The sequence below is a fragment of the Saccopteryx leptura genome, chromosome 2 (assembly GCF_036850995.1).
Source record: "Saccopteryx leptura isolate mSacLep1 chromosome 2, mSacLep1_pri_phased_curated, whole genome shotgun sequence".
NCBI classification, from domain to species: domain Eukaryota; kingdom Metazoa; phylum Chordata; class Mammalia; order Chiroptera; family Emballonuridae; genus Saccopteryx; species Saccopteryx leptura.
Genome location: NC_089504.1, coordinates 237172230 through 237199056, shown reverse-complemented (window position 1 = coordinate 237199056; position 26827 = coordinate 237172230). Strand labels below are relative to the sequence as shown.

General features: G+C 47.2%; 1 protein-coding gene across 4 annotated transcripts; it reads right to left on the bottom strand.

Moving 5' to 3' along the window:
• Positions 1-8: 8 nt before the first annotated feature.
• Positions 9-15209, bottom strand: TCHP (trichoplein keratin filament binding). Of its 4 annotated transcripts, none has more exons than XM_066370721.1 (14): positions 15057-15209; positions 14550-14624; positions 12958-13116; positions 11992-12202; positions 11337-11393; positions 9683-9751; positions 8911-9084; positions 7960-8072; positions 7728-7794; positions 6927-7099; positions 5698-5779; positions 3749-3934; positions 3056-3199; positions 9-1820 (listed from the first exon to the last, which is right to left on the bottom strand). In XM_066370721.1, the coding sequence occupies exons 3-14, from the start codon at positions 13017-13019 to the stop codon at positions 1788-1790; spliced, it is 1371 nt and encodes a 456-aa protein (XP_066226818.1). In that variant the 5' UTR covers positions 13020-13116; positions 14550-14624; positions 15057-15209; the 3' UTR covers positions 9-1787. The 4 variants fall into 4 exon arrangements, with proteins under 4 accessions (XP_066226818.1, XP_066226819.1, XP_066226815.1 ...); XM_066370718.1 differs by having other exon boundaries at positions 10-1820; positions 12958-13151; XM_066370722.1 differs by lacking the exon at positions 14550-14624.
• Between the last annotated feature and the right edge of the window lie 11618 nt (positions 15210-26827).

Here is a 26827-nt window from a genome sequence, read left to right as displayed (position 1 = left end):
TATATATAGCCATAACATAGTCAAACTATATACAAAGTAGGAGGAGTGTGGGCCATACCAGAAACAGTAAGACAATGGAAGCTCTAAATTTAGAAACATATTTTAGAGAGAGAACATTTAAATACATTAGGGTAGAGAAGTGTTTCCAATGCTAATCAGGAAGATTACCTACCAGCAGGCTTCAAAAACAAGAACTTCGTAGAAATCATACATTTTCAGGAAATATTTGAGTACCTATTAACCAGGTTTTCTGTCCACATCAGTTCTATACTGGAGCTCAAACAATATGATTGCTAATTTCCTGTGGAAAAGAGGTTCCAATGGAAATGAGAAGGGTGACAACACCACTTCTGTAAGGAAAATGAATATAATCTAGAAAAAGTGATCAGTCATAGAGAATATCTAAACCTGCAGATGTGGAGTAAATAAATCAAAATCTATCATTCTACACAACCCACATTGCAGCAATCAATAAAAGCAACAGTAACAAAGCCTGGGAGTGATGCAGTCAAACTGGAACTTTATTTCACAATTAATGAACATCTGTAGTGGGAGTGAATGTAAGTATGCATAATGGAAGTGGTGCTCAGGGGATCACAGCCAAAGAAATTCAAGACAAGAAAATGAAAAACAGATTAAGGATGCAGTTTTCAGCTTGATTTGTTTTCAGCACAATGGAAGCAAAAAACAATGCAGCCCTTAGACTCAAGATTTTTAAATAAACTCTGGTTTTTAATAACCTGGTACAGTAATAAGCTGTAATTTACTGAAATGTGCAATCTTGAACACAATATAATGAAAATTGAAACTTTAGAGAAAGAATATATATTAAAAATAAAAAGAACAAGTCATAAAAATATTGCTGCTGCTAGGAACTTGTAGCTAATTATAGAGATTAATCTAGAACTATGTCACATTGATATAACAGTGGAAGAGATGTTTTTGGCTGATTTGTGGTTGCGTCTGATCTAGTTTCTTCAGGTTCAATGCCCCTTCCTTTGGGCATGTAAATCCCAGAAGGCTGTATGTGACTGAGACCTTGCTAAGACACTGCAGGTCCAAAGTGTCATACCAAGTGGTTAGCCAACCAAGTGACCTTTCGAGGTCTGCTTTTGAGTTTCAGTAATATACATGCTGGGATCACCCCTCCACACACACAATGCTCTATGGAAATTCTACCAAAATGCTTCTTAAAGAGAGAAAGACATTTCTCACCACCGTCCCGAAAGCATCCAGGGACCATGTCAGACTGTCACAGGGCTCATAATTCTTTTCTTTAGAAAACAAGATAAGACCTTTTTGGGACCACTAACTTAATAACCCTGAAATAAATGTACATGCTTGTCTTCAATAGAATAAATTTGTGTTAACTTTAAAAATTAAAAAACTTCCCTCATAGCTCTAGCGTCACTGGAGGTTGACAAGGGTGAAACACAGGAGACTATGAATCCTGTCATGCAACCCAACTTGTAACTCCGAGCATGAATTTAGAACTCACACACATGTGTAAGTATATTACAGGACGGTGACAGCACTGTCGATGTTTGACTAGAAAAGCCCCTTTCTTGAATAAGAAATGCAGGAAAGGGCTTTCTACTGGGTGTTGCATATCTACAACACCTTAAAGTCTGGTAGATCCTTGATCCATTTAACCATGGATCTGCAATGGCTCGCTGGGCTATTTTGCAGTGACCCCAACATTAGAACAGGACATTATAAAACTTTCTGGCGGCTGCATATCTGAGGCCTCAGCATCCTTGTTCTCTGTGCTCACAATACCAAGGACGTCAGTTCCAGGCAATTTTGGGATGTCCGTAAGGCTGAGGAAAGAGAAAACATGAGATTGATCAGATCAGCAGTCTCTGGAGCGCTGGGAATTAATCCATTTTAAGTAAGAGCTAAAGCACAGCATAAATGGCTGTTTTCAAAGTACCAGCCCTAAGTAACATTTTCACATGTGCTCTGTGACATACTAATCCTGAGACCGTCACTGATCCAAGTAAGTTTAAAATATTGTCCCCTTGGCCCTGGCCAGTTGGCTCAGCGGTAAAGCGTCGGCCTGGCGTGCGGGGGACCTGGGTTCGATTCCCGGCCAGGGCACATAGGAGAAGCGCCCATTTGCTTCTCCACCCCCCCCTCCTCTCTGTCTCTCTCTTCCCCTCCCGCAGCCAAGGCTCCATTGGAGCAAAGATGGCCCAGGCACTGGGGATGGCTCCTTGGCCTCTGCCCCAGGCGCTAGAGTGGCTCTGGTCGCGTTAGAGCGACGCCCTGGAGGGGCAGAGCATCGCCCCTGGTGGGCGTGCCGGGCGCATGCGGGAGTCTGTCTGACTGTCTCTCCCCGTTTCCAGCTTCAGAAAAATAAAAAATAAAAAAAAATTAAATATTGTCCCCTACACCTCAAGAGCCCCAGCCATTTAGAACATGAACATTCTGCAGCAGGTGTAGCACCTGCTCTGGTTGTTTCATTGGCTTCCCAGGGATCTCTGACCCCAAAGGACCTGGCCTCCCTGTCTTGCAGCACTTCAGGGTGCCTGGGTGGCCCTGATAAAGGAGGGGCAGAGGCAACATGCCTGTGAGCCCTCAGTCAGTTCCCCGGTGCTTTAGCCATCAGTTCCCTCAGACCAGGAGGTTACTTAAGTACTTGAGAGACGGGAAGAAGAAAGGAGGGGGGTAGGATCAGACTATGGGAAGGGGCTTTGATGTCTGGATAGTTAGGGCCCAGAACTGCTGCCTCTCCACCAGCTGTGGCTGACATTTCTCAGACTGCTGTTTGTCCCCAACCGGGGTCAACAGGCATACAGCTTAGCAGGCAGGACGGACCTCAACCCTTGGGTTGCAGTGACAGGAGCCAAAGCAAAATCCCCTCCAGGGCTGTAGGAGGCCCCAAAGACGGAAACAGACCATGTCAAGGTTCCACTAGAACAGGAGAGGGAACAGGCGAGAGAAGAGCAAGGAAGAACTGAGCTGGCTGAGCAGCAGAGCGGGCATAGGCTTGGGAACAGCCCTGGTAGAGCAGTGGCCAGGCTGAGTGGCTGGGCAGCGGGGGACCATCTACCTTGGGCCGGTATCCCTGCTTGGCCATCTTCTCTGCCTCCTGCTGCAGCAGGGCATTGGTGAGCTGCTCTGCTTGCCTCACTTCCTCCTCTGCCTCCTCCTCCTGCTGGTCAGCTTCCCACTCCTGCAGCTGGCGCTCTGCGACCTGCACAAACAGTGAGTCACCCCGAGACAGGGCCCATGGGGCAGAGGGAAAGCCTGTGGATCCACCCTAGCTGAGGATCAGAAGAAAGTAACAGTGATGGGAAGTGCCAATAAGTGGGAAGGACATTTATGGTATTGGAGAGGTTATGTACCTTGTGAAAAACTCTGGATGTGGCCACGTGTTTGGAAGATTATTCTGTTACCTATTAGGTACTGAATTGAATAAATAGAGAATTGTGGCCCAGCAAATGAAACACTTTCAGATGCAGACAGGAAAAAGAGAGGGTGGGCAGTAATGACAGCCTTGTTCCCACGTGAGAGGAAGACCTGGGGTAGAGCTTGAACCTGCGGGGTCAGGGTTTCAGCTGAAAATAGGAAAGGAGGCACTGAGCTCTCAAATGTGGGCTTCTTAGGTAAGTGGTGTCAGGCTGCAGAAATAAGTCAGGGCCTCTGAATCTGTGCCACGATGATGTGGGAACCACAGCAAGCCTGTCGCTGCAGCTCACCCCCACCTGCTGAGGCTGCCTCCTACCCAAGCACTAGGCCCCACCTGAGCTTCCAGCTCCTGTTTCCTGGCTGATTTCAGATCTTCATTCTCCTCTTTCTCACGACGAGCTGACTCTCTTGCCTCCTCAAGGTTTTGAATAAGTTGCTCCCTGTGTCTCAGGGACTCCTCTTGTGCCCGTCGGTTTTGTTCAATCTTTTCTTGTATTTGCTGTTGTCTCCCTGTCAGGACCTGGCCTCAGCAGAAAGGAAAAGGGAAGGATTTAGTTGGCATTAACTGATACCTGTTCTACAAACTGTGGACAGGCTGCAGCTGCACCTGTGCAAGACCCAGCCTAATCCTCAGCCTGAGGCCTAAGTACACCAGACGAAGGCAGGCCCAGACTACAGAATCAGTCCAGTGTCACCCACATGTCCTGCCCGCCCCCATTACACAAAATGTCCACAGATTGTGTGTTCTGGAGACACAGCTGAGCAAAAGGAGCTCAAAGGAGGCAAGATGGAGCTCCTTCCCGAGGCACAGAAACACAGCAACCAAGTCTATCTCACTCCCTGTCGCTGGGTTTTAGAACTAATAAATAAGCCACAAGCCACACAGATGACCAGAGGTGAAGTCTGGGTCATTCCTCCAACCTTTTGGATTTAAATTTACTACTCAAAGCAGTAGAAGCCGGTTGTGTTTGGGACCTGGTGACAAGCAGAATTATGGCCTACCACCAGCCCAGACCATGGTCAGGGATTTGGAACCAGGATGGCCAGAAGCCAACTGCCATATCCAAGTTAGGTCTCTGGAGGGAACACATGAAGTGGCTACGATGAAGAGGAACATTTTAAATGGGAAAATCAAAAGAAGCTGAAGAATACCTTGTATTCACAAAAGTGAAAAGACACCAATTGGGCCTCAATTTCCCAAGGATCCCAAAAGGCAGCATACTGATGTGCACAAATATAATTCCATTTTATTTTTTATTTTTTGTATTTTTCCAAAGTGAAAAGCAGGGGGAGGCAGACATACAGACTCCCACATGCGCCCAACTGGGATCCACCCAGCATGCCCACCAGGGGGCTATGCTCTGCTGCAACTGGAGCCATCATTCTAGCGCCTGAGGCGGAGGCCATGGAGCCATCCTTAGTGCCCAGGCAAAATGTGCTCCAATGGAGCCTTGGCTGCGGGAAGGGAAGAGAGAGACAGAGAGGAAGGAGAGGGGGAGGGGTGGAAAAGCAGATGGGCGCTTCTCTTGTGTGCCCTGGCCGGGAATTGAACCCCGGACTTCCACACACTGGGCCGTCGCTCTACCGCTAAACCAGCTGGCCAGGGCCATCATTCTGTTTTAAACCACATTCAGGTAACATTCAGTACAAGGACAATGAAGGTTTCCCCGCCCCAAAATATTTCCTTTTAGTTGGTGTGTGTCTTATACACATTACTAAAATACTGGCAAATAAAATACTTTATAGTCCATTTCTGGTTGTGCACCCAAAAGGGAAAAAAATCCTAAGTATGGAAAAGCTTCTTGCACCAAGAGGTTTACTTCAGTGTTTCCTATAATGGCTCAAAATTAGGGAAAAAAAAATGGAAGACCCACAAAAGAGGGATGGAAAAACAAACTACAATAAACTCACGTGATGGCAGATTATGTAGTCACCAAAATGATATTTACAAAGAAGATGTGAGAGCATGTTAGAATGCTTGGAATCAAATAGCACAGTATAGGAAGAACTATGCAGGTACAAATGCTCTGTGTAGGAACAGAAGTGCAAAAGGAAATAGTAACCATGACTATGCAGATGATGGGGGTCTGGGTGACTACTTTCCTACACTCAAGCTTTTTAAATTAAGTTTATATTAAACTTTTATAATGAGACTAAGAGTTTGTTTAAAATAACCAGAGAGGACTCTGTTCCCAGAACATCTGGCAGGGTCAGTAACATGGTCATTAATTCCCAGACACCCACCCAGGACTGGCCAGCCCACATCCATCACAGTGGGGATACCTCAGTCATCAGTCTGTCCCGTGCGCTCCTCTCTCGGGCCCACTCTGCCTCTCTCTTTTCCCACACTTCCTTGGCTTCCTCCCTAGGGAAATACAAAACAATGGCAGCAGGCTCCTTACCACCACCGATGGCAGAAGGGAACTGAAGGACCAACAGGGCTCCAAAGCATCAGGCAGCACACATCTGTGAGGCCAGCCTTCAAATAAACTTATCCACACCGACTTTTAACAGATTAAGAACAAGGTCACGCCTGACCAGGTGGTGGCGCAGTGGATAGAGCGTCGGACTGGGATGCAGAAGGACCCAGGTTCGAGACCCCGAGGTCGCCAGCTTGAGTGCGGGCTCATCTGGCTTGAGCAAAGAGCTCACCAACTTGGACCCAAGGTCGCTGGCTCCAGCAGGGGGTTACTCGGTCTGCTGAAGGCCCACGGTCAAGGCATATGTGAGAAAGCAATCAATGAACAACTAAGAAGTCGCAACGCGCAACGAGAAACTGATGATTGATGCTTCTCATCTCTCTCCATTCCTGTCTGTCTGTCCCTGTCTATCTCTGCCTCTGTAAAAAAAAAAAAAAAAAAAAAAAAAGAACAAGGTCACAGAAAGTGTTCCTATAGTACGTATTTAAGTGACCTTTTAAAAACTCCATCTCTTTATAAAAAGCACTTGTGATGACCTGTACCCGGGCACTGAAGTGAATGAATGAGTCAGGACTCGAGTGGAGGGCACTGCCAGTGCCTGAGCTCTTTGGCCAGGTTCCCTGGTCCCTGAGAGCTTGCCCTGTGGCCTGGTGCTAATGGGTGGCTTCCCTGAGTCTCCATGTCCCAAGTTTCTACCACTTGGCTGGAGTACCTGGTATTCAGTAAGTGCTCAATAAATGTTACCTGTTATTTATTTCAATCTACTAAGTTAATTTTTAGGATCCAGATCTCTTATATAGGACTAATAAGAAGCATGCAACATCTCCATAACTTATACAATTTCCTTTCAGATTTCTAAGATTTTAGATGAACAGATCCTTACTCTAAACCCTAATGATTTCTATCTTAAGTAACTTAAAGGAAACACCCCCACAAGCCAGGTCCTAAGAAAGATGTGCTCCACATGAATGAAGGACAAATTACCAAGGACAGGTGTTTCAATAACAGACCACCCTCACAGAGACCTACGGGGACGCCAGCTACCAGAGCAGAGGCCAGTAGTGTGCAGCCCAGACTGCTGCTGCCTCTCACCTCAACAGCATCTGCAGCTCTGTCTCCCTCTCCCTCTCCAGCTGCAGCTGCTCCTCAAGGACCTGCTTCATCCATGCCACATCAGCCACAGCCTGCTCCCGCCGGGCCGAGTGCATGCGCTGGTTCTCCTCCTCCTTCTCCAGGAGTGCCTGCAGGATTCGCTTGTCCGCCTCCTACAGGGGAGAGGAGGAAGTACAGTGTGGTGGTGCAGAGCCCTTTGGTAGCCCTAGACTCCAGTCCTGCCAACCCCAGCCTCCACTCCTGCCAGCCCTCTCCTCTCTGGACCTGGCACTGAAGCTCTCATGATGCTGCCAAATGCAGCTAGAGATGGGAAAGATGTCAGGGGAAGTGCTGTGTGGCACTGTTGCCCAAGGATGCCCAACTGTAGCAGACAGGGATGGGGGGAATGGGTTTGCCTGCTCACGCCCCTTGTCCCCCTCTCAGGAGGGAGCCCACCTAAATTCTTGACAGGAATACTGAGCAGCTAGTAAAGAAGAAGCTTAATCTTAGTAGACTGGTCACAAAGTATGGGCTTTACTGGTAGGTAAGAATGCTGAGGAGTACAACTTCAAGTACATTTTTTAAAAACCCACCACTTCCCTACATATGCATATGTATATCTAGGATATGGGCCCACACAGACACCTCTGGGGAGGGGCAGAGACTGCAGGGGCCGGCCCCGGGGGAGGGGGGGAGCAGGAGCTCACTGTGTTTTACTTCTTACCAGGTGCATTCATTACTGACCAAAGGAAAACCTTCTTCAAAAGAGGGTGAAAGAAACTCCAGGCTGTCTCCACTCACCAGTTCCTCCTGGATCTGCTGTGCACGTCTGTTGAGTTGCACATTATACTGGTGTCGCAAAAAGCGTCTAAACATGAGCAAAATACAGGTTGCCTTCAGTGTCTTACAAAGAATTAAACGGAGGTTAGACAGATGCTAACTACAGTATCCCTTCTGGTTCCAGGGCCACCAGAGCACATGTGAGAACGCAAGAGGCTCTGAGGGCTGGGCGGGGCCGCCCTCCTCCACACACCCCAGCTCTGCCCTCTGCCGAAGCGCTGCCGTCTGCTTCCTCTCTTCCTCCAGCTGCTCCAGCTCCCACCGCTGCTTCAACAGGTGCTCCTGTTCCTTCTTCAGTTTGGTGGCCTGTCGTTACATTGACAGTGTCCTCCATTAAGATCATGAGATTCAGAACTTCCTTTATTCCTCATCTCCATTTTCTGCAGACCTATGCAAGGGCTGACCTGGCCACCTGCTTAGTCCCTCCCACCTCTGAGGCTCCGAGCCTCTTGCACCAGTTAAACTCGCACATTTATCCCAGCTCAGATGAGCCATTTCTTGCGAGAGGCTTTCCCAACCTGTCTTGTCCATGCCTTACTGTGATTTACCACCTGCCTCCTCTACCTGACACCGCTTCCACCACGAGGGCCAGGTCTGTGGGTCTTGCTCAAGGCTCTAGCTCCAGCACCCAGCCCGGCATTCAGCACCTCGAATATGTAGTCAGCATTAAGATCTAACTATTGAATCATTCCAGCCTGGGGAAGGGGTGCTTCCTTCATCCGAGTGAGAAGATCCTTGGGAAAACTGCACAGTATTCTAAAAGGAGCCCCTGGGCCAAAGACCCTCACGGTTTGTGCCTTGAGACCCAAAACCTGCTAGCCAGGGAGAGCTGTGTGCTAAATCAGACTAAGTGAAGTCCACTGAGTGCATGGGAAACTCCAAGTTCAAGAAGGCGCTCAGATGGCAGGTCTCAAAATATCTGAGAGAGCGTGTTATCTCCAAATGGGTAGAATCTAGGCACACAACACAACCTAGGAATATGGGAAAACCAAAGATGGCAATAAATGTCAGAAGGGAGAACCCAGCGTTGCTCTTTTTCTTCGAATCACCTCCCCAATACAATCTCTGTAGAACAACTTTTGAAATGCCCACTTTATAACGATGAGCGGCTGAGAGGAGGTGATAGGCCATGACATGCCCTCACCTCCATCTCCTTCGCCTTCAGCTCCTCCATCTGCTGGAGCAGCGCCTCAGCCTGGAGTTTATCCTCCAACTGCCTCCTCTCCTCCTCTGCTTTCATTCGCTCCTGCGCTTCCCTTCGAGCTGTTTCGTATTCATTTTCATACCGTTTGTTCTCTTCCTCCTCCGTGGCTTCTTGCTACACGGGGCCAAACGAACCAAGATCAGTATCTGGGACACGCAGCCAACACAGACCCAGCTCTTGCAGCATGCAGCTAGCCGCAGGCCCGGCTTCTCGTTCCTGGTGTGTCTCCGAGGAGCCGGCACTTCCCAGCTGTGCCACCCTGCGCTCAATGCTCACCGTGGGAACTGCAGGGCTGACTCATGCTTCCCTGAGATGGAACTGGGAGCACACAGCACAGTGCAAAGCACTGTGCTGGAACCGAGGAGGGGCTCAACAAAAGATTTTCTAAAAGCAAAGCAGTGGGTTCCTGGCAGGATAGGCCTTTGTCCCCAGCAGTGCAGCCATATCCAGGCTCAGAAGTTTATGATGCACACTGTATCGAGAGACTGCCAGCACACCCTTTAGATGCACATTCCCTGACCATCAGCCAGCCCTGGTCACCTGAGAATGATCAGTTCAGATTCTAGGATGTATAAGAACAGCAGACATTCAGTTTTAATGTGTTAGAGTCTATTCCTAAATTGGAGTTATGAACATTGAAAACAGGCAAATTCAAAGATATGGTGAGTCACCCACTGTAGCATGTGGGACTATTCCCAGTCATATACCACACCTGCTTTTTTTCTTCTTTCTGCGTTTCCCAAGAGTTTATCACATGCTTCTTGTGAAGGTCCAATTCAATCTAAGTATGAGAAGGGATATAAATTAATTTCCTCACTGGTTCTTCTGACTGATGTCCACTGGGAGCACAGTCACATGCACTGAAATGTGACAGTGACTTTCTTTGGTGAGGACTCCAGTGGCCCAGGTGTCTGGTAAGGGAGCACGAGATGACCCCAGGGCATGTCAATTGGAAGACCCAGGGACCAGGCTTCTACACCCCTCTCAAGAGTTGGAACAAAGTCACTGAAGCTTTTCTCCCAGTTCCTGGAGTTCAGCAGACACTTAAATGGAAATACCATCTCAAAGGCCACCCCAGTTGGTGTGAAGTGTGCCAGGCCTCAGGGCAGCAGGAGCTGTGGAGACATGGGGTGAGCTCTGGCACATGCCACAAGTCTGGATGGTCAACAAGAGATTTGGGTTTAGAGAATCTTGGATCAGAAAATGAATCACAGTACTCTGTCCAAAGGCTTTTATTTGGAAAATTGTTTATAAAAAATTTAAATTGTCCTTCTCAACTTACAAATATGGACATTTGCAACTAAACGTTCTGAATACACTTTTCTGAGTGAATGACTTTGGAGGAGCCGACAAATGGTCAGGGAGAGCAACTTCCCTTGGATAGTGCTAACTGCACACACTCCAAAGCACCAAGATGCTCCATGACTTGGTGGCTGGCAGTTTCTACATGTGATTATGAATACCTAAATTAACACCACCAAACATACACAAACTGTTAGCTGAGCTGAGACGAGTGATGGGACTATCTGCCTCCTGCCCCATCTCCCCCTCTCCCTCCTCCGGACCCTGGATTTGTCCTCCTCTCCCCACCCCAGCTTAGCCTTCACCATCACTCACCTAGGCAGCTAGAGCAGGCCTCCATCTGGCACCACCTCTTCCCACCTTAGCATCGCTGCCAGAGCTGCTGCTCCCCAACATGCAGCTGGGACCCACTGTATCCCCACTTAAAATCATCCAGGTGCTCCCCCTGCCTCTGGGGAAAGCACATAGGCTGCCTGAGGTCTGTCCCCACCTGCCTCACCAGCCTCAGCTCTTGGGCCTCTCCTTCCCAGACGTCCCAGCCTGCCAGCCCCTCGTAGCTCCCTGGACTTGCTCTGTTCTCGTGACTCAGGCCCCATTCTTGCACAGTTACCTCCGTCCACAATGTCCTCTCCTCCCCTCTACACCATCTATTAGTGGTCATGTCCTTCTAAAGTCCTCTACCCCAGCAACCGCTCTGGGACGCCTGTCTGACCTCCAGCTGAGCTGGGGGCACTGCCCTGACGCCCAGCTTCCCAGTTCTGCCCAGTACCCTGTGTTCTGCACTGTGACAAGCTGCCCACTGTTTCCTCCACTAGGCTGGGAGCTCCCTAAAAGCAGAGTGCCACCTCTAATCTGCACACCCCCACAGGTGGACACTACAACAGATGTTTCAATAAACTGGTTAAACAACCAAATGAACCACATCTTCTGCATGGAATTCTTTTCAGGTGGCTGGACTGTTCCCTCCTGTCTCAACCCAGCACAAGATGCAAGTTTAAAACAAGTCAGGAAACATAATTTCATCTACTTAGGCCAATCAATGGACAGATCGCCTTGGTTTTCACCTCTCGAAGTTTGGGGTCATTCTTTTTCCAGTGTTCATACAAAAGTTGTTCAGCAATCTGTCAAAACACAAAGAGGGAAACCTGATGTCGCTTTTTAAATCCATTCACATTTTGGATTACCCACCCTGGAAGTTAGCTCAGACTAAGAGCTCCTCCACCGGCCTGCTGTCCCTGCACCTGCCCTTCACACCTCCTTGCCTCGCACCCATGGCTCCAAGAGCCAGACCCCTGAACGGAACCAGGTGGCACTGACAAATGACTCTTATAGTGGTGATGGGAGGGTGCTAAAATCTGGTCTTACATATGGGTCCTAGATGCTACAGATCTGCTTCAAAATGTGCAGCAGGCTTAAAAACACAGATCAGGGCTCACCATTCCACACAACTACTTTGGAAGATAAAATACACCAGTCCCGGGCCTTGTGGAACTACAGAACTGGAATAAAGAAGAAGAACTCGAATGTAGTGATTAAAAGGACCAAGGAGAACAAAGATGCCTCATGCAAAACGCACAAGTGAAGAACAATTTAGAGTAAGTACTTTTCCCAGCTGGCTCTGGCATTAATTGCCATCTCATGAGACCAGATCGCCCAGGGGTGACCCATGTGCACATCACTGACCAGTGCGGGACACTCCTAAGGGCAATGAGAATTTACCAGTTTTCTTTGCTCTTCCCGGGCTGACTTGAGGTTCCTGTGCTGCTCCCGAATTCTTTTTTCCCGTAAGTTCATGCTCAGCCTCAGCTCCCCCAGTTCTCTGGCCAGCAGGTCCTGCTCCTCCAGCAGCAGCTGCTGGAGTCTCTCCCGTCTGGCCTCCAGATGCTTCCTCTTCTCCTCCTTCACCTTCTCACGCTGGTAGGCATGCATGCTGGGTGAGAAGGAGCCCACCATAAATGAGTCGTGCTACAGCCAGATGGATCACTCTGCTAAGGTATGTATAACATGTATGTGACATGGGAAGGAGTTCTCCAGCCAGTTAACAGAGCAGGTCACAGAACACTCTGCAGAATAGAATCTAATCTTTACAACAAGAAAAGGTATAGTACGCTTATATACGCGCATGATAACGGCACTAGTGAATATTATTATTCGAGCAATTACCATGTACCAGGTAAAACCATGGATGGCTCATCATGCAAATCCTACAAAGAAGGTTCTGTTTCAGCCCCACTTCACTGATGAGAAAACTGAGGCTCATTCAAGCAGCAAGCGACACAGTCAGGATGTCTACCTAGGTCTGTCTGCCTCCAAAGCCTGTTATTAATTTCCATATATTTTTACAAAAACGGGTATATGTGTGTGTGTGTTTATACACAAACACAAACGGGAAAAAGTATGGGAAGACAGGCGATCAGGCTGGGGATATGGGGTTACAAGGAGACTTTCAGATTCTAAATACATTTTTTATTATTTTGCTTTTTCTCTGCAAATGTATTACTTTGCTGATGATCCTTTTTCCAATTTCCAGTTGGAAAAACATCACGATGCAGCCAATCCATACTGTCCAGTCACTCCCTTGAGAAAATAAGCGATCAAGCCATGTTCTCTCATGTCCTTAAGGCTACATCCCCTGACCAGCAGGTAGCCGCCCCCTCCTTCCAATTTCGGTCACCACACAGTTACCTCCGCTGGTAGGACGTCTTGGAGCTCCATTCTGCCTGTTTGGAGCTGCAGATGTTGGACATCCTGAAGTAGCGGCTATTCTCATCCCACTGCTGCCGAAGCCGAGCCTCCTGCTCTCGGTGTCGCTGTCGTGCTACCTGCTGGTCCAGGAGCCTCCGGCTACACCAGTAGGAGGGCAGAGTGGGGAGTGCCATCTAAGAACAGCAGTGGTAGGAAAATGAGCCTGCTGTCCCCCCAAGAGCCCTCTCAAGCTTGGCCTCATCCCTTCAGTGAGTGATCCTCAACCCCTGGCTGCACACTGGAATCATGCAATGGAGCCTGGGCCCCACTCCAGACCAATCAAATTCAGAAGCTCTTAGTGTAGGCCCCAGATATCAGCATTTTTTAAAAGTGATTTGCCATCAGGGCTGCAAATCCTAAGATTTAAATAAGCCTGAACTGCACTCAGTGGTACAGACAACATCAAGGCACTGGAGACAGAGACGGAACCAGTCCTAGCAAATTTGGATCAGGCACATTGGAGACTTTTATGTTCTGCATAAAGTAACGGATAATTTAAGGAACATGTCTTGATATACTGTGTGTCCGTAAAGTCATGGTGCACTTTTGACGGGTCACAGGAAAGCAACAAAAGACGATAGCAATGTGAAATTTGCACCAAATAAAAGGAAAACTCTCCCAGTTTCATACCTATTCAGTGCAGTTCGATGTGGGCGCACGCACAGATTTTTCAGGGCTCCTTAGGTAGCTATCCCGAATAGCCTCTACAGACTCGTCACTGACTGATGGCCTACCAGAATGAGGTTTCTCAACCAAACTGCCGGTTTCCTTCAACTGCTTATCCCACCAAGTAATGTTATTCCTATGTGGTGGCACTTCGTTATAAACGCGCTGATGTTCACATTGCACTTTGGTCACAGATTTTAATTTAGTGAGCCACAGAACACACTGAACTTTCCTCTCGACTGGCATGGCCGTGGGCTGCTCTGCTATATACATAGTGTTACGTCATCATCTGCGCATGCGCTCATGCTGCCACATCATCCTACAGAAACTGGGAGGGTTTTCCTTTTATTTGGTGCAGATTTCACATTTCTATCGTCTTTTGTTGCTTTCCTATGACCAGTCAAAAGTGCACCATGACTTTACAGACACACTGTATATGAATTTTTTCATTACCTTCACCCCACTATTTGGCAGGGGTGGAAACAAGTCCAAAGAGGTAAAGTGACTTGCCCAAGATCACAAAGCATGGAAGAGGAAATAAAAGAGCTGGCTGGAATCCTAATTCCTGGTCAGTCTGAGACCAGGGCCCAGGTGCTCAACTGCAAGACGCTGCCCGCTGGGACCAACATGCCCTGGCTTTGTCAGCGCCCAGGGAGGGGCCTCACCCAGGTGTCACACCTGGAAGTGTTCTGGGTTAACATGGAGGACATATCCCTCATCGAAGGGATGGAGACACTGCGACCCAGAAAAAAGGGTCACACAGCAGTCTGGGGACCCAAATGAAGACTTGAAAGCAGAGAGTAATCTCATGCGGTTATCTTTCATCCTGACCCAAAAGCAAGGTCTACCAGTGCTTGACCACTTACTAAGGTGCTTAAGGAACGTCTCCTGATAAACAACGGCCCTGGGTCCACGCCAAGTCTCAGATTCAGTCCTCCGACCTGGGGGAATAAACGGCATCTGTGTGCCAAGTCTAGCCTGCGGCGGCCTGTTTATATCTCCGTCTTGGGACTGGCAGTCTTGACAGGCGTTATTCCTTGCTCTTGCATGCTGCCCATGGATAAATCTTTGGGCTCGGCGTCAAGAAACTTAAGGTTCCGGTTCCGGCTCTGCCGACAAGCTGGGCTGCTCCCTGAACCAGTCGCATCCCTCTCTTGGCCTCAACATACACACATGACAAAAGGGTCATAGAACAAAGTGTCAGACCCAGATCGCGGTGGGAGCAGAGTGAGCACGGGATGCGGGGCCCGCCGGTGCCTGCGCTCGCGACCCCGATGCCCGCCCTGGTTCCCGCCCGGGTTCCCGCCAGCGCGCGGCCACTGCAGGTCCCGACCCCAACTCCGGCTCCCGGCCAAACCCAAGCTCCCACTCACGTTTCTCTGCGCCCCGGAGTTTCCGAAGAGTCCCTGGCCCAAAACCCCGCAGCCCCAACAAAACCCGCTAATCCCGCGGCCACCCTCCGGGGCCGTGCTCAATCAAAGCCGGCGGTTTCCACGCTCGTTGCCGGGACGACGGAGCGCCGCGAGGGCCAAGCGGCCTCCAGCGCGCGAGGCGCCGCGCAGAGAAAGGAGGGTGTGTTTTTTTCTCTGACGCCGCCTCGTGGTGGGCGGGAGACCAGTCGCAAACGTCGCTGGTCCTGGAAACGAGGAAGGATGAATGAAACAAATCCATTCACTACACAAAATTCAGGATGGTCGGTCCCTGGGGGGATAAAGGTAAGGGTTGGGGAAGTCAGGAGGATACAACAGGGGATGAGAATACAAACTAGTGGTTCTCAAGCCTGACTGCACATGAGAATCACCCGGAGAAGTCTTAAAAATGCAAATGCCTTAAAAAAAAATCCAGGTGCTCAGACCAAACTCCAGGCAAATCCCATTAGCTTTTTTGAGGGAATGAGTGGTTGACTAGGTATGTTCAGTGTGTAGCCAGCTGGGAGAACCACTGATGTAAGTAGACATAAATCACTGGTAACTTTCTATTGGATTGGTTGTAGGTTCAAGGGTGTTCCTTTGACTAGGCAGAGTATTTTATGACTCACATGTGCTATGTGTATTATTTTATAAAGTATTATATTTTAAACACCTTATTTATTGGTTTTACAGAGAGGAGAGAGAGCAATTACTTGTAGTAATTGCTTCTCTGATGTGCCATGACAAGGCAAGCTCAGGGTTTTGAACCAGGGAACTCAGCATTCCAGGTCAAAGCTCTATCCACTGGCCACCACAGGTCAAGCTATATGTATTATTTTATATATTGACTATTACATTTAAAAGATAATGACAAATATCCAAAAATTCATTGTTTCATTTTTCCATTCATTTTTTCTTCCCTTTATTTCTCCATTCCTTTACTCATTTCTGTTTTTCCTGGATGTAGTATCCTGTTGAACATCATGGCCTATATTCCCACCCACCACACTAACTGTGGGGTCTCAGGCAGATCTCTTCATCTCTCATCTGTGAAATAAGAATGTTAAAACAACTGAAAGGAGGCCATTAGATACGGGTGGTTCTCATACCTTAGTAGCCTACTCAAGCAAACTAATCTAAGCTAGAATCAATGCCTTAGAATCTGAGAAATTTAAACTTAAGAACAACCAATCACAGAGCCAACTCACTTCTCCCAAAGGCGGCAACTACTTCATCTGTAGCCAATCAAATAATTTCCTGGCTTAGCTACTGTGTCTTCTCTATAAAAGCTTCTCTGCCACCTCTGGTTTGCCGCTGCCCAGTTTGAGTTGATGTTTGCTCCAATAAACTCGTGGAAGTCAGTCTATTGGTGAGTCTGAACAGAAGGACACAAATCACACACTCAACACAGATTTGCCGGATTGGCCCTTGTATAACCATCTAGGATTTCCTTGTGAACAGTGGGATGGGCAACACTTTAGCAAGTGAGTTGGTGGAGCTCAGCCTAGCTCTGGAACACCCGGAGTCCATCATTTTTCTGGAAGACTGCAAAGGTTTTGTCAAGAGCCAGCAGAGCAGACAAAACACTGAACGCCTTAATTATATGGCGGGCTTTGGCCAGTGAACAAAACCCACCCTGAAGCCAGACATGGGCTTTGAAACAGTTTTCATTCTTCCATCATGAAAACTAATTCAAATTTAAACTATTTCTATAGCTCTTTCACTTACTATTCATTTGTTTCTTCTTCATAAATCTATTATTTCTAGATTTTTGTATAATGTAATGATGGGCAATAAAATTGGCTTATCTCCTCTAAAAAAAAAGACAGCAAAAAGGAACTATCATTGTTTGAATACCTACTATGTGCTAGGTGTTTTTAGATGCATTCTCTCATTTTAACCTCCCTCCAAATTGTGAGGTTCACGCCCCCATTTTGCAAATGAGGAAACAGATTCTGAGAGGTCAAGCAACCCTCTTGAGGTCACACAGCTAGGACAACAAGAGCCATGATTTATACCCAACCTCCAGAGCTTGTGAATCTCTATTCAGTCTGCTTTTCCAGGAGCTTGTGGCTTGCAGATGTAGCTCTTGAAGGAGGCCACCAGACGTGGACCAACTGGGCCATATAAAGAGTTTGGCAGTATTAAATATTTAGTGACAAGGTGGTGACTGTGGCCCACAGTGGGCTGAGAGGGGAAGGGCTGGCAGGAAACCATTCAGGTGGATGCAGCACACACTGGTCCCTGAGCCAGTTACAAGGGGCTTGGACTGGCATCTTTCAGAATCCTAGTATGGAAAGAGAAAAGAGGAATGAGGAGATGGCACAATAGCAGCTCCCCATTAGCTGAAATGTGGCAGCGCTGGAGGCCATACCGTGCCCTCACTTAATTCACAGGTAGCATTGCCAAAGCACACTTATCTGCACTGGGTTTTCAAGTATTTCAACATCAGCCACTCCAGCTTCTCACCTGGGTGGGGCTCCCACCCTCCCTGAAGACAAAGGAGGAACGCAGATGTAGACAGGTGAGCTCAAAGACCCAAGTTTTGTGTTTTCATAGTAATAACAACAGGAATAATAATAAAATTAGGTGTTTAATGAGAAAAAAGTGTCAAAGGGTATTCACTAAAAACCGTGGGTATTCCTAGGGGACAGGATTAGGGGTGATTTTTTTTTAATTTAAACATTTTTTTTTATTCCTTTGAGGGAGAGAGGAAGAAAGAGAGACAGGAACATTGAGCTGCTCCTGTATGTACCCTGACCAGGGATCAAATTGGCAACTTCTGCACTTCAGGACAATTCTCTAACCAACTGAGCTATAGGGCCAAGGCTGAATTAGGGGTGACTTTAATTTTTATTTCTCTCTGGGTTTTTTATTTTATAGTAGTCACTATTATTTGTGGAAGTAAAAAACAATAAACAATGGCTTTTTTGGTTAATCATAACAACCCGCATCTCCATCATGCTTTATTTACACTTTAGGAGGTGCTTTCAATGCATGGATGGCTCACAACCCTGGCTGTAGGTGTGAATCATCTAGAGAGAATTTTGAAATCCTGATGCTTGATCCCTGAGACTGAAATTCTGAGTTAAATGGTCAGGGATGCGGCCTGGGCATCTGTATTTTTAAATAAACTTTCAATTTCAGAATAGCTTTATTTAATTATATGGCAGGCTTTGGCCAGTGAACAAAACCCACCCTGAAGCCAGACATGGGCTTTGAAACAGTTTTGAAATGCCCATCATTACATTATACAAAAATCTAGAAATAATAGATTTATGAAGAAGAAACAAATGAATAGTAAGTGAAAGAGCTATAGAAATAGTTTAAATTTAAATTATTTTTCATGATGGAAGAATGAAAACTGTTTCAAAGCCCATGTCTAGCTTCAGGGTGGGTTGCAAAGGTTGTACAGAGAGTTCCCTTATACTTCGCACCCATTTTTCCTTGTTATTAACATCCTGTATACATTACTTACCAGTCTTCCCCAGTCGCATCACCCTGGACCGCAGCTGAAAACTTCTACTTTTTTTTTTTTTTTTGTATTTTTCTGAAGTTGGAAACGGGGAAGCAGTCAGACAGACTCCCACATGCGCCCGACCGGGATCCACCCGGCATGCCCACCAGGGGGCGATGCTCTGCCCATCTGGGGCATTGCTCTTTTGCAACCAGAGCCATTCTAGCGCCTGAGGCAGAGGCCATGGAGCCATCTTCAGCGCCCGGGCCAACTTTGCTCCAATGGAGCCTTGGCTGCAGGAGGGGAAGAGAGAGACAGAGAGGAAGGAGAGGGGGAGGGGTGGAGAAGCAGATGGGCGCTTCTCCTGTGTGCCCTGGCTGGGAATCGAACCCGGGACTCCTGCATGCTAGGCCGACACTCTACCACTGAGCCAACTGGCCAGGGCCAAAAACTTCCACTTTTAAGGATTAAGCACCCACTTGAATAATTCAGGATAACCTCTCCATCTCAAGGCTTTTAACTTTGATCACATCTGCAAAATCCCTTTTGCTATGTATGTAAGGTAACATTCACAGGTTCTGGGAGTAGGACAGGGACATTTTTGAGGGGACATGCCCTTCATCATGATTAACTTTTAGTTATTGTCATTCAATTTTATTTATTTATTTATTTATTTATTTATTTATTTATTTTTCACCTGGAGGCTGTGGCATCCCTCCAAACACGCCTGGCCTGTGGCACTCACCTCATTCCTCCCAATTTGGAGGTCATTGCCCTGAAAGAAACCTGTAAAGGGTAAGCCTGCCCTCTTCAGGTGTGCGCCCTGGACCTCCCACTACACCTCCATTGGCACCTCTTCTGAAAACCAGGTGAACTTATCAGACTTTATTCCAGCAGGCCTGCTCCTATAGGCAGAGGAAGCTGGAAAATGGAATTCTGTTCTAGAACCTTCCATTCAGAGCCATCAGGTAGCTCAACCTGCTGTACTTCTACCCACCGGGATACATTTATCTGATGTAATGTTAGTGAACTCCTTGGGGGATTCGTATCACTTTTCAAGGCCAGACTGGTATGAAAAGGAGCCTCCATTGAGTTCCAAATTATTTCATATCTGAGCTTCTGTTTTCTCATCTGTAAAATGGGGATCGTGGTACCCGTTTATTATTAACAGTCGCCTTAACCCAGTGCCAGGCACATTATCAGCACTTAATAAATGATAACAGTTGTTGTTCTGATTGCCCCGATACTGAGAATTTTCTGCATAGCACCTGCCTCTATGAGGGCTGAGTTGGTTAGAGCATCGTCCCAACACACCAAGGTTGTGGGTTTGATCCTCGGTCAGGGCACATACTAGTATCAACCAATAATGCATGCATGAACAGGTAGAACAACAAATCCATGTTTCTTTCTCTCTCTCTCAAATCAAATTTTTAAAAAAGTGCCTGACCAGGTGGTGGCGCAGTGGATAGAGCTTTGGACTGGGATGCGGAGGACCCAGGCTCGAGACCCCAAGGTCGCCAGCTTGAGCGCGGGCTCATCTGGTTTGAGCAAAGCTCTCCAGCTTGGACCCAAGGTTGCTGGCTCAAGCAAGGGGTTACTCGGTCTGCTGAAGGCCCACGGTCAAGGCACATATGAGAAAGCAATCATTGAACAACTAAGATGTCGCAAGAAAAAACTGATGATTGATGCTTCTCATCTGTCTTCGTTCCTGTCTGTCTATTCCTATCTATCCCTCTCTCTGTCTCTGAAAAAAAAAAAAAAGAAGTGATTGTGGAACTGAATGGAACAAATAAACTATCTTTTGACCTTCATATTCTCCAATTTAATAACAAAGATAGTTTGCAGTGACATTTTCAGTGATATGGTTGGGTTTCCTTAGAGGGCTTCTCCTCTGAGGCCACCCATGTGGGTGGCATTTCTCCCTCATCTCTGCTGTCTGCTCTTTCAATCCCCAAATACTATTCTTATCTAGAAACTGAAAAAAAAAGTTCAAATATTTAGCTTTGGTGTGCTGCTCTGTTTTCCTGGGATGGCAGGCAGTGAGTGGGCCTGCTGGCGGGTGCTGCCTTTTTGCTAATTAGGGAGAAGCAGACGGGCCTGCGAAACAGTGAGGCGGGTTGGCATGGCAGCTCTTCACACCCGAAGAAGTTGGCTCAACAAAACCCACTTGGCATGTGTATTCCTGCTGAAAACCTGGCAGTCGGAGAGGTGACATCATTGGAATCAGTTACCCCACAGTTGCCAGTACTGGGTAGAAATAACTCAAGAAATTGATTCAGAATGACCGCACCAGTCATCGAGGGCTGCCCGCCAGCCTGCGTGCCAACTGCGATTTACGTTAACCCACTGAAACCTCACAGCAGCTCTGGGAGTAGTTACCATTATTACTGTCCTCTTTATAGATGAAACAACTGTGGCTCAGAGTGGGGAAGCGTGGTAGACTGAGTAACGGCCCCCAAAGAGATCGGGTCCTAATCCCTGGAACCTTTCAATGTGATCTTATTTGGAAAAGAGGTCTTTGCAGGTGTGATTACATGAAGGATCTTGAGATGGAGAGATGGTCCTTTATTATCCAGGGTGGCCCTAAATGCCCTCACCCGTGTCCTTGTAAGAGAGATGCAGAGGGAGACTTCACACAGAGAGGAAAAGGCTGTGTGAAGATGGATACAGAGACTTAGAGGGATGCAGCCATAAGCCAAGGAATGCCTGCAGCCACCAGAAGAGGAAGAAACAGATTTCCCTCCAGAAACTTCCAAGGACCTGCAGCTCTGCAGATACCTTGATTTTGCTCCAGTGAAACAGATGTGGACTTCTGGACTCCAGAACTGTGAGAGAATAAATTTTAGTTGTTTTAATCCATCAAGTCTGTAGTCACTGTTACGGCAACCACAGGAAACTCAAACAGGAAGTGACTTGCCCACGGCCACACAGATAGAAAGGGGAGGTGTTGGGCTTTAAACAGTCAGTTCTCAATTAATATTTCCTATTATTTTAATATTACTGTTTGCATATAGGGAGGCTGAGTTATAAGATGAAGTGTCAAAAACACCATGACTTTGTCCATTTCAACAGATGCTTTTGGGGAGAGACGTCTGAGTCACTGGGATGTGATGATTCAGTTTGGGAAGAAGCTATTAACAGCGGGTGGAGCTGGTTCAGGAAAATGATGCAACTTTGTAGAGTAAACACCTCACCCCTACTGAGTTGATTCCAACCAGGAGAATTCACTCTACTGGCCAAGCTGGTCCTGCAAATTGAAGAGGAAATTTGCAACTGATGAGGCAAGTATAATGGCCCAACAATCCAGTAAGATGAGGTGGCTTTTCTGTATCTGATAGTATGTCCCCCACAACAGTTTATCTATTGTCTAATTCTTTGTCCTCCAGAGTAAACACTCAATAAATATTTGTTGAATGTGTGAATGTCTGCCCCACTACAGTAAGCTAAAGGTAGGAACTGATGGCCCATAGCTAAAGCCAGCTTGCCAAAGGTTTGTGTTTCTCTTTCCTTTCCCCTCCCTTCCCTTTTCCTCTATTCCCTTCCCTCCTCTTCCCTTCCATTTTCTTCTTTAAAAATTGAAAAATTCACCTGACCAGGTAGTGGTGCAGTGGATAGAGCGTCGAACTGGGATGTGGAGGACCCAGGTTCGAGACCCTGAGGTCACCAGCTTGAGCGCGGGCTCATCTGGTTTGAGCAAGGCTCACCAGCTTGGACCCAAGGTCGCTGGCTTGAGCAAGGGGTCACTCAGTCTGCTGTAGCCCCCTGGTCAAGGCACATATGAAAATCAATCAATGAATAACTAAAGAGCTGCAACAAAGAATTGATGTTTCTCATCTCTCTCCCTTCCTGTCTGTCCCTATCTGTCCCTCTCTCTGATTCTCTCTGTCTCTGCCACAAAAAAAAAAAAAAGAAAAAAAAAAAGAAAAAGAAAAATTCAACCCAAAACCCATTGGGTGGGTCCCATCAAGGTGAGCATCAGCAATGGGGGGTACATGCTGGTCCACAGAGGGATGTCATAGCCTAAATGGGATAAGAAGAGTGTAGCGAGGGTAGCCTAGGTTGAATGGCTGGAGCTCATGTGAGTGAGGAGGGCATCATCATGGCAAGGCAGCCTGGTTTAGGGGGTCAGAGTCTGAGTGGGGTGTAAAGGGCATCTTTGTTGGGGATGGTCATACTGGTATTGGATTAAATAGGTGAAGAGATTAAAATCAATGAGAACACCAAGTTTCTCTCTGTCAGAGAAGGGAGTTATTAATATAGAAAGAAAAAATAAACTAGAATTAACCTGTGACTTAGATTGAAATTGGACCTATAGGGTGAACTTACATCTACCCAATATAGATAGATGACTATAGAAACAAATACTATATATAGATAGAAATGTGTGTCTGTGTTTGCACTCACGTGTGTAACTGTCTACCGAGAGGATCTAGGAGCAGTGATACCCAATAACAATAAGCACATGTAGGTCTTGATTTCTACTTTATTTTTATTTATTGTATTTTGTATTCTTAAAAAATTGTATTGAATTTATTGGGGTGACATTGGTTAATAAAATTATATAGGATTCAGGTGCACAATTCTACACTACATCTTCTGTATACTGGATTGTGTGTTCACCACCCCAAGTCAAGTCTCCCTCCATCACCATCTATCCCGTGTCTGCCCTCCACTGCCTCCCCCTACCCCACCCTTGGTTTCTAAATTACATTCTCCACTAAAAGTAACCTGGGCTTTTTTGAGAAATGGCTGATTCAGGACTAGGGAAGGGAAAGTACAAGGTGGACCTGGAATATCTTATGGCAGAAAGTGCTTTAAGAATGATGGTGACATGTCAAAGGACACAGAAGCCAGCTTGAAGGCTTAAGTGAAAAATTTGATGAGAGATAGGACATTTACTTAGTCTCAAAGTAACTCCCTATGAAATATCTCTTAATTTCAAAGAGGAAAAGAGCCGAGTCACCATGGAGAAGCCTGGAAGACAGCACCTTATTCAAGTGATCCAAGTTAACTGCATTAATAATGGGACAAGCTGAAGTCATGTGTCATCTGTTATGATGCAATGAGGACAGAATATTACTTCTGGGATAGTTCATGATGCACAGACTCCACAACCTTCATCTAATCTAAGATGCATGATCTGAATGCATGATCTGATCCACAGGAAACACCAGACATACCTAAACTAAGGGACCATCTCCAAATAACTGCCCTTTCAAAAGTGTCCACGTCATGAGAGTCAAAGACCAAGGAATGTTCCAGACTGAAAGGGACCCAAGAGATAGGACAAGTACATGCAACATGAGATCTTGAGCTGAATCCTTTTGCTGTAAAAGGACATTATTTGGACAAATGCTGAAACTTGAGGAGGTCTGCGTATTAGATGGTACAAACATATCAGTGTTAATTTCCTGCATTAGTGGATGCATTGTGATTCTGCAGGGGAACATCCTTGCTTGGAGGAAAGACACATAAAGGGATAGGGGCATTGTGTCAGTAATTTATGCTCAAATGGTTCAGGAATATCAAGTTATTTGTATTGTCCTCATAATTTCTCTGTAAATTTGAGATCATGGTTGAAAGAAAAAGGCAATAAAGTTGTGTGGCCTGACCAGGCGGTGGTGCAGTGGATAGAGCGTCGGGCTGGGATGTGGAAGGACCCAGGTTCGAGACCCCGAGGTCACCAGTTGAGCGCGGGCTCATCTGGTTTGAGCAAAAGCTCACCAGCTTGAGCCCAAGGTCGCTGGCTTGAGCAAGGGGTTACTTGGTCTGCTGAAGGCCCACGATCAAGGCACATATGTAAAAGCAATTAATGGGGGGGGGAGGGGGAAAAATAAAAAATAAAAGAATAAAGTTGTGTGGCTTACCTGGAAGTTTTTTTTTTTTTAAATTGGAATTAGTTGCCAACATCTAAAGATCAAGAAATCTTACAAATCTGGGTTTCTTATGTTTCTTGAGAAGTCTGAAATGCTCACAACTCTGGGCAATGAGTGCCCTTTGGATGGGTACTCCACGGTTCCCACCACTCCTTACCGTACAACACAGCTCACAGGATCCATTTTTGCTACCAGCCTCGCCCCTGGTACCAGTTCAATCCCTATCATGATAATAGACATTTAATTGACCCAGAGCAACAACCTATCTCAGCATATCGAACTATGTTCTATGCCAAGAGAATTCTTCTAGCTTTGTATTTCTTGTATTAGCCATGGTCTCCGGTGTTTTGGCTGGGATGGCACAAGTTGAGAAATCAGGGTGTTGTCTGAGGCTGGAGGCCCCAATGTGGGTTGTGATCTCTGTGGAATTGATAGAGGTGTCTGAAAGGTGGGTGGAGTTCTGGCTCTAGTCAAGGGTGCTGGGCGGGCTGGTGATGCTTCAAGAAGATGGTATCTGAGGATGCCTGAGGTGGTGAGGCTGGGTGTGGTGGGAACAAACTAAAGTTGATGACTAGGGCACCTATCAGTGGGAGATCTGCCTGATGGGGCGTGCAGGGTTTGGGTAATGAGCAAGAAGAGATGCTAGCTTTGTGTCCCCTGGACCCTCTCATTTCCTGACTGTACTTGGGTCATGCCCTTGGTTTGGAACCACTGCTTCTCTCATCTGCCCCTTGAAAGATTACATCGAAAATATTTAATAAAAAAATTTAATAAGGTTTGGCCATTCTTTTTCTGGCACTAGTGATTTTTCATTGCCCTTAGAATAAAATGCAAGCTCTAAGGCCCTGGCTGGTTGGCTCAGTGGTAGAGCGTCGGCCTGGCGTGCAGGAGTCCTGGGTTCGATTCCCAGCCAGGGCACACAGGAGAGGTACCCATCTGCTTCTCCACCCCTCCCCCTCTCCTTCCTCTCTGTCTCTCTCTTCCCCTCCCGCAGCCAAGCCTCCATTGGAGCAAAGTTGGCTCAGGCGCTGAGGATGGCTCCGTGGCCTCTGCCTCAGGCACTGGAATGGTTCTGGTTGCAACAGAGCAACACCCCAGATGGGCAGAGCATCGCCCCCTGGTGGACATGCCGGGTGGGTCCCAGTCGGGCGCATGGGGGAGTCTGCTGACTGCCTCCCCGTTTCCAACTTCAGAGAAATACAAAAAAAAAAAATGCAAGCTCTATACCACCTGCTACCTAACCCAACATGCTGCAGCCCCTGCTCAACTCTTCATGCTCAACTCCTATCCCTCTACTCCCTCCCCAGGTCTCCCTGGTTGCTTTTACACACCAAGCTCTTTTTTTTTTTTTTTGGTATATTTCTGAAGTTGGAAACGGGGAGGCAGTCAGACAGACTCCCACATGCGCCTGACCAGGATCCACCGGCATGTCCACCAGGGGGCGATGCTCTGCCCATCTGGGGCGTTGCTCTGTTGTGACCAGAGCCACTCTAGCGCCTGAGGCAGAGGCCATGGAGCCATCCTCAGCGCCCGGGCCAACTTTGCTCCAATGGAACCTCGGCTGCGGGAGGGGAAGAGAGAGACAAAGAGGAAAGAGAGGGGGAGGGGTGGAGAAGCAAATGGGCGTTTCTCCTATGTGCCCTGGCCGGGAATCAAACCCGGGACTTCTGCACGCCAGGCGGACGCTCTACCACTGAGCCAACCGGCCAGGGCAAAGCTCTTTTTAACCTTAAGGTTTTTGCACAGGCTCCAGCCACTCTGGCTGTCTCCTGCTTCTTTAGGTTTCAGCTTAAATGTAGCCACCTCTTCAAAGGTACTTCCTGCCCTAACCCCCACTTCCTATCTCAGCCACGCCCTCTGTCACCCACTGTAGCTTCACTGTTTTATTTTCTTCACTTACACTTTCAATGTCCAAAATTGTCTTTCTTATCCGTGTATTGTATTGTCTCCCCAACTAGAATGGCGTCTCCATGAGAGCAGGGATTCTGCTGTACTGTAATCACTCCATCGTCAATGCCTAGCACAGTGCATGGCAGGCACGTAGTGGGGGCACAATGAATATTCATTCTGGAATGAATGAGAAGCTCTCAACAATGGTGGGCTAGATTTTTGGAGAAGGTGGGCATTGGGTTTTTAGGACACAAGCATTCAGATGGCATTGTGGCTGAGATGAATTGTGCTCTACCTATCATGGGAGGTTGGGGTGATGTTAGGTTTGGGGAAACATGCGCCCTGTTAGGTGGTGTTTGAGTTGGATTGTAAACTGGGCTGTTGAGATCAGACTGGACTCAAGGTTTCAGAAAACAGGAGTACTAGTTAGGCATGGCTGAGTTGGCCTGTAACTTGAGCAATGAATGATCCTTGACGGAGAAGATACAAGTTTCCCCGTTGGTAGTAGCAAA

What these genes read in the sequence shown, in the direction of transcription:
- TCHP (XM_066370718.1), bottom strand. Translation starts at nt 13,151, where the DNA reads ATGGCACTCCCCACTCTGCCCTCCTACTGGTGTAGCCGGAGGCTCCTG. An exon ending in AAGACGTCCTACCAGCGGAG is followed by an intron (nt 12,203 to 12,957) that starts GTAACTGTGTGG and finishes CTTCTCACCCAG; the next exon opens with CATGCATGCCTACCAGCGTG. An exon ending in GAGCTGCAGATGCTGTTGAG is followed by an intron (nt 5,780 to 6,926) that starts GTGAGAGGCAGC and finishes GTATTTCCCTAG; the next exon opens with GGAGGAAGCCAAGGAAGTGT.